Source organism: Seriola lalandi, unplaced genomic scaffold, assembly GCF_002814215.2.
Source record: "Seriola lalandi dorsalis isolate HSWRI2012SDOR001 ecotype SW California unplaced genomic scaffold, Sedor1 jcf7180002054660, whole genome shotgun sequence".
In the NCBI taxonomy this organism is placed as follows: domain Eukaryota; kingdom Metazoa; phylum Chordata; class Actinopteri; order Carangiformes; family Carangidae; genus Seriola; species Seriola lalandi.
In genome coordinates, this window is record NW_019525213.1 from 605339 (window position 1) to 613236 (window position 7898).

Below are 7898 nucleotides of genomic sequence, written 5' to 3' on the forward strand. Positions count from 1 at the left end.
CGTTTCACCTTTAAATATCCTGTGACTGCACTAGATTCACTTGCTTTAAATAAATAAATTAACTGATTTTCTGGGAAGTGTTTCGTTGTTGCACAAAAGCACAAACACTGGAATAAAATCACGATCAAATCTTTATTGTGATATTAGATCATTTTAAATATCTGGCACACAGTGTTTCCCTCATTTTTGATCGTTTTCTTCCTAAAAGGCCAAAAATTTGCTTGTCAAAGAATTTGTATCTGTTTTACATCATTGTAAATTTAATATTTTTGACATTGGGACAAAACAAAGACATTTAAAGTAGTCACCTTTGGCCCCAGGAAACAGGTAATCTTTGGTTATTTTGTGACATTCTATAGAGAAAAAAAGCAACTGATTAATTGAGAAAATGATATGCAAATATTTGATTAGTTAGACCCACCCTAACTCTATATCTCATAATATGATACTGAGCTGACACTACATGATTGCGTAAGAGTCTTATTCAGTTAAAGACACACTGCTGCTTTGGACTGAAAAGTGTCAGAAATGGTTTGATCACTCAAAACGCAAAAATAGCTGTTCCTTATAAAGAGCAGAGCACAGCCACAAAGTCCACTGTAATCCCAGAATGCTCTCTCTCTCTCTCTCTCTTTTTCAGTTCTTGTTGTATTGACGCAGACAGTTTCAAGTGCAAGTCTCTTCAAATGCATGGATGACACTGTCGTATGCAGGAGGGGGAGTCTGTGAGGGGAGGAATCCTTTAAGTCCATTGCCCCCCAACCAGAAGGAATGTCTCTTGTTTGGCACGAGCGAGGCTGAATCTGACGAGGTCGAAGCTGCTGTGTCATCAGACATGCTGATCTGGGTGTCCTCTCCCATCTCCAGGCCGGCCCTGCTCCTCTTGGGCAGTGGCCGAAAGGTGGACGTCTCTGCGCCGGGCTTACTCCCCAGGGGGCCCACCGGCTCCAGAGAGGGCTGTCTGTAGACGCTTAGAAAAGTGCTTCTGTAGAGGCCCAGCTGGCCACTCATGGGGTTGTTTGATTGTGAAGTGCCAGATTTCTTTTTAGAGCGCCTGGTGATCCTGGCGGTGGCCCTGCGCCTGGAAGCCCAGGTCAACAGAACATATACCAAAGCACCCAGCAGCAGGCCCACAAGCACAGATAAACAGAAGGCTAGAATCATATCGCCTGCAAAGAAAAAAAATAAAAAAATCAATGCTGAGAGTCAGCTATGGGAAACGGTGAGGGATGAAAATAATGGTTGGAAATGTTTAGTAGAGTGTGAGGCCAGATGCATTGTGTTCTAAAAATGGGAAAGATTATTTCCCAGATGATGGATTCAGCTCCATTTCAAGTTTGAAATAAAATCTTATTTAGCATATACAAGAAGTGTACATCAGGTGAATAAAGTAGGTCTCACATGCACCAGATTTTCTTTTAGGAATTCTTGCTCTGCTGTATTGATTTATTATTGCTGGGTGCTGCTATACTGGGCTCGATGTTACATAAAATCTTACATCATACCTGCTGTGTGGGTTCACGGTCTATTTAATATCATTGTGCTGAAGCACACACTGACCATATCATCACTGTGACACATTAAATACAACTCTGGCTTTTATCATTTGATTTTCATTCTGTTCTGCACTTCAAGGCAAGTTTATATGTATCTTGTAGCACCTCTCAAAAACAAGGCAATTTCACACACTTCAAGATGTTTCAAGACATAAACAGACGTCAAGATGTTAAATGAAAGGAAAACGACGTAAGTAGGGTTTTAAAAGAATAAAATTAAATTGCAGATCTGAAACAAGCTTAATGGAATAAAACAAAGGGAAAAGGGGGGGGGCAGTTACAGTCCTAAATTTGACATAATAAAAGATGGTGGCAAACAAGTTTTAAGATGTGATATAAAAGAACAGGGAGTTGTTGCTTTGTTCCAAATATGTGGTGCATACTGATGGTTTTGAGCCTGGGGACATTAAGAAGAATGACCTAGACAACCTGAGTGGTCTGGATGGTTCATCACATTGCAGCAGATATACAGTATAGCAGAAATATATTATTCTGGCCCTAAACCTATTGAATGCTTTATTCAGAGCTCATTTCCTGATTCTCCGGTGCACTGAAGCTCACATATTTTCAGCCTGAACATCATGTGTGTCTCAGTACTCCTTAAAAAGTCAGTTTTGGTGATAAACCAGAATTTTTTTTTTTATGTGAAAATATACAGTCATTTGTTGTATCAAACTGAACAACCATTAAATCTGCATTTCACAATACAACATGCTACTCTTACATGTTAGTGGCTACAGCTTTGTGAAACAGTTCCTATGTTTTCACAAGAAACAAATGCAGGTACACTCACCAAGATTGAATGATTTTAGTATTTCCAAAAGGGGATGTGTTTCATTATGTGCCATTATTCCACCAGAAGCTGGTGTTAGATTCCACACTGACTCCAAGCAGACGGATGAACACTAAGCTTTTTCCAAGACAGGCTTTTTGCTTTTTTTTTTTTCCCCCCTACAGTGTTTGCTATGGCGGAAACTTTGCTGTCATGCTTCCTTCCCTTTCTGGCTTTAAAATTAGCAAGTGCATTGCTTATCTGTGTGGGACACAACACTGGGAAACAGGGTTGTTTCCTTTTGCATCATTTCCTAAGGATCAATACTTTTTAACAATTGCCTTATTGGCACCACCTTTGTAAAGCACAGCATGTTATACATCTCCTTATGCAACAATTATGGTTACTACACATGTTCTTTATGTTAAACACAGGCTGTTAGTGTGACTGACTGTGAGGTTAAATTAAAAGAAACTAGAGCCATTAGAAATACAAGCCTTCCTCTGACGTAAAAAGTCTTGGCTGTGTCTCCAAGTGTCCGGACAAAGTTCTGGATAAACTAACCCATGAAAATCTAACTATCCACTAGAGAGTCTGCAGGTTATCAAGCTCTCAGTCTCAATGGGGATTTCCTTCAATTGTTGCTCTGTTCCCACTTCACTCCTGACCTCAGAGTTTTCAGGCTGATAATACAGACCAGCTTTCTGCAGCTCAACAGCCAACTGTTCTGTTTCTATAAAGTGACGTAAACACATTTTAATAAGACTGCACAAAAAACTGAAGGTTTATATGAGGTAACTTCCCTAGATGTTTAGTTAAGACGTTCATGTCACACAGACGTCCAGCAGGTGGCGTTCAAGTACTGCGATTTTGAGAACTTGCCAGCCTTTACGATCTGCATGAAATTACATGTAAAGTTTATTAGGGTTGCATTTGGGTTATTGAGGTTATCCAGTTGACAATTAAAGTGTGGGGAGTGGGTAACATGTTGGTTGTGGACATTTTAAACAGAAAACTGTGTTTGAAATTAGCCGGTGATCTTGAATAAAAACTGCTTTGCTCTATGCAATACTGTAATCATTATTCAGGACTGTGTCCACTGGTACAAATACATGTTTTTTATGTTTTAAATTATGACTTTTCCCCCTTCTGAATCTACATACTCAGAAGTTTGAACTATTAAAAATGTTTTGTGAATAAGCTCATGTGCCCCAAGTTCTCTTTTACAGATACCAACAGCATCCCATAATGTAATAATGGGTAATGGAAGTTTTCAGATACTTTACTTAAGTAGCAATACCACAGAGTAAAAACACAATCTTACAAGTAATAGTCTTGCATCATTAAAAGTATATATTCAAATCTAATATCTAATGCACATACACTGGAAAAAGATAATACAGTGAAGAATGACTCATCTGGTGTCAAACCGTAAAACCTCTCATTGATTCTGGACTAGAATAGAGTAGAATTCAAGAAAGTGATTGAACTTTTTTTGTGGGGAAAACCACATCATCAGTGAATTTTTATACGTCTCAAACCATTTCTGGAGGGGGGTCTGTCTGAAGGAAAAGTCAGGTGCCCATATAAACAATGGAAAAGTTTCCTTGCTGTAATGATTCCTCCTGGAAATGCACTTCCATTGTGAGTGATGGGTGGCAAAATCCACAGTCCTCATTCTGTGCTAAAACGTATTCTAAAGTTTATATAGCCTTTACAGGCCTTCAAGAGTATGAGCGAGGCAAATCAAGTGTAGCATCTAGAATTTTTTGACACTTGAGTGCCTTTATAATTTTGTATTAAAGACTGTAAATTTGGAAGATATCCACTAACTACTGAAGCCTTATGCTGGAATATGTTTTTTTTGTATGGGAGGGGGAAGCTGTGGACAGTGTCCCCTCATCACTTACAATGGAAGACACACACAAACGTAGAGAGAGAGAGAGAGAGAGAGAGAGAGAGAGAGACAGATACCGGGGGGATTCCTCTCTGCTGAACCAAAGAATGAAGCCTTTTGTCCCTAAACATTAGCAGGACAGGAACTACACCACACATTTCCGACCCCTCCTCCTCCTCCTCCTCCTCCTGCCGCTTAGCTTCATGCGGTCACAAACTTCACTTTACGCCACCATGTTTCATTTTCACCGTTACCATTGGCAACGAGGAAACACACACAGGCACTTCCTCTGCAGAGTTATCATGCTCCGCCGGGCCCGCAGAGGTAAGATGACATGTCAGATGTAATTTGGGATTTCAGTGGTTGTGTAATGTTTGTGTGCAGACGGTGGTTGTCATGCTAGTGTTTACTTAACCGTTACCTATCATTTTCTTGTGAGTGTTAATGTTTTCTCCCTTGGTTTTGCGGTGTTTTAGTAACTTCCTCTCGTGTTGAAGTGGCGCTAATTAGCTACAAACACACACACACACACATACACAAACACACACACACACACACACACATACACAAACACACACACCATGGTGTTTGAATGGTGAATCAAACAGCTTTCCAAATTTGTTTAGTTCAGTGTTGGGTATAACTTCATGGCAGTATAATGTGTGCACCTGCAGTGTAATGAGGCAAACGATTGTGCCCAACTTCGACACTTCTTCGAGCTCATTCAGACATTTTTTCACTCAACAAATTTAACTTCCCTTTTGATAGTCTGTGAAGTGCCAATGCGTCTGTAAGTTTGCACTTAAAAAAGTGAATATATATAGTTACCTTTTGCATTAACTATTTAACTTGTATGTATGGTTGTTGTCCTGTTGTATGTGTTTATACTTGCTTAGCTTTGTGCATCTATGCCTATATTTATATTTGTGTCTTCCTGTAAATCTACGGAGAGCTACTGACATTCAGATTCAAATGCCTTGCATGTGTCAGTTCTGACCTCCAAAGTTGATTCTGAGTCAGTAAAATGTATCCTACCTCTTATATAAACAATGAATTTATTTATTTACAGCTTTATTTTTTACAGGAAATTGGTGATATATAATCTTAAATAGTGTAATTTTCTTGTTCTTTGCCTTTGAAAGCAAACTTAGATGTTATTTTGATAGGTAACTGACTGTAAAACCACAGGTGTCACTTATAGCATTAACAGTAGCTCTATTTTAGACCTTGACAATGTGTGACGATTTGCACATGTGCTTTTCCTACTGTAATGTCTCAGAATGTCTTCGGTGCTCACGGCCAGGTGGCACATGGATTATTTCTTGTGTTATCTTGTGACCAAACTAGAAAGATACAGACTACATCATTTAGCTTTGTAGGTAATTAACATATGTACGACATGAAAGCAAACTTTTATAAGAATGCTCTGTCTACAGGAATGTGACAATATCACAAGTAGTTAGTGACATAAAGAAACACAAAAATTACAACCAAGAGTTAAAAACATCAACAATGAACACAGTCAAAACGGTCACTTTCAGCTAGTGGTAATTTCAAAATGATTTAGGCATACTGTGAAAAACCTATAGGTGTGCAAAGTTTACTTGTTAGAGGAGCAGTTAGACAGTGTTGTTGGTTCTAAAAGTTGACCTAAAGACAAACACTATAGTAAAATGAAACCCTCTTAACATGCTTCTCTTTTGCAGGCAATGAAAGGAAGAAGTGCTTCTATTGGATAGTAAACCTGCTTGTCCCTGCATGAAACCTGAGATTCAATTGGACCTGGTCCTGCAGTGAAATTAGAAAGAGAGACAGAGAGAGAGAGAGCGAAGGAGCGAGAGAGGGAGGGGCAGAGGGGATGTCCCTCTCAGGACTGTTGTGAAGGATCATCAGCATCAGTGACCCACCTTGTCATACAGCTGCGTTGAGACGACATGGCCTCTCTAAGGCAGTTCGGCCGAGCGTCTGTGGACATTGCTAATGTGATGCAAAAACTGCAGGGTAAGTGTCATTCTTTGACTCAGTAGGCTTAAGGACAAAAGATTCTCTCCTCCAGCGCTGCTGCACTGTAACATTGTGCTGATTCAATGCCTGGGCTGCGTGCCCATCTGAAGTTTGTCGGCTTTTGCAGGGCAGGATGCTCACACACTTACGCTTACATACACACACCCTCTCACAGACTCATTCACATAGGAGCTATTTGGACATACAGTTGAAAAACTTGGAAACTTTTTTCCCATTATTGCTTTCTAGGATTATAATAATAGGACATTCCTCCAGTTAAGGGTTTGTCTGTTTGCTGTGTAATTTTGTCTCTTAATTTCTTGTAAATCTGGATTCTGTGTTAATGGTATAAACCTAGAGTTATAAAGTGCACAAAAATTACAATGTCAGGTATTTTTTTTATACTTACAAAATGATAATTTATGTACATTGTGTGATTAACCTGTTCTCAGGCACTTGTAGCCTTTTAATAACACATTTAGGTAATTTGATTTAGTGTGCACATGGTATCTTTTGTCACCAGGTTTATTTTTTCCAAGATAGCACATAATCTTATTTGCAATAATAAGAAATTCAATGTTCATTCTTGTGATATCTTGTGACCAAACTACAAAAAGACATACTGCATTGTGTGGCGGCCTGGACAGGGCAATTAAGTTATTTAGAGGAACATGATTCGTTTTATTTAGGTGATATTGTGAAACTCCTGATCTCAACACATGATTCAGAGCGCTCCTCTGATGAGCTTGTTTTCACATCTTTAAATCAGATTTTCTTTAGTGACTAGTAAGCCAAGTTTGTTGCAGAGAGACATGCATTCATGCCAGTATCCAAGTAGCACCAAGTCAGTCTGGAGTAAAAAGAGCTCTATACTTTTTTGGTATGTATAATTTTTTGAAGGAATATACAAATTTTTGTCCTTTGTTTGATCATAAGATTTAGTCTGGGGTTAAAAGTGAGCTCCTTTAGTTCAAGATGCATCTGAAACATTTAATCTGCTCTGAGTCTTGACACGAGATATCGAGTCACAACAACTGGGGCTTCATGAATGCACAGACAATGCTCTGAACAACACTAAAACCTGACACCCTTTCTGCCCTTGGTAAGAGAATGGATCGATGGCGAGAGTCTCTTTTTGTTGGTGTCCCCCTTCTGTTACAAGGGCATTAGGCCACTACCATCGCTTCACAAGTCTGGTCGATTCTGGCATCAGCTTCTGCTCAGTTGAGATGTATTTCTGGATGTACAGTGTGCCAGGATATTTTACACGTTATAGCTTGTTACCATAGCTACTGTTATGAAATATTTGTCTGTGGTTGTTCCAGTGTTGCCCAGTTCCTGCTGTAGAGAGACTTGGTTTCCGGTGTGCTGCACATCTTTTGCCATTCACATTCACGCATAATGAGGGCAAAATCTGTCATCACTAAGAACACCTGTCATTTGGATGTTATTTAATTGTTTTACACAATTTGACACCTCATACTGGCCCAGACCTGCTCTGACATGCAGGACTATATAAACTCAAAGTAAATATTTTCTTTTATTAATGCTGTAAGTGATAAACATGAACTAAACCTTTTCTTAGCTGTTGCTGAAAAGAATAATTAGATTTCAATATAATTTTTTAGGATGATTTAAGAAACACAAACAGCTCTATTTAAAAAAACAA

General features: G+C 39.0%; 1 protein-coding gene across 1 annotated transcript; it reads right to left on the reverse strand.

Annotated features, from left to right (window-relative positions):
• Window positions 1-113: 113 nt before the first annotated feature.
• On the reverse strand, window positions 114-2507 carry myct1b (myc target 1b). Its single transcript, XM_023420941.2, has 2 exons — window positions 2350-2507; window positions 114-1169 (listed from the first exon to the last, which is right to left on the reverse strand). The coding sequence occupies exons 1-2, from the start codon at window positions 2402-2404 to the stop codon at window positions 667-669; spliced, it is 558 nt and encodes a 185-aa protein (XP_023276709.1). The 5' UTR covers window positions 2405-2507; the 3' UTR covers window positions 114-666.
• Between the last annotated feature and the right edge of the window lie 5391 nt (window positions 2508-7898).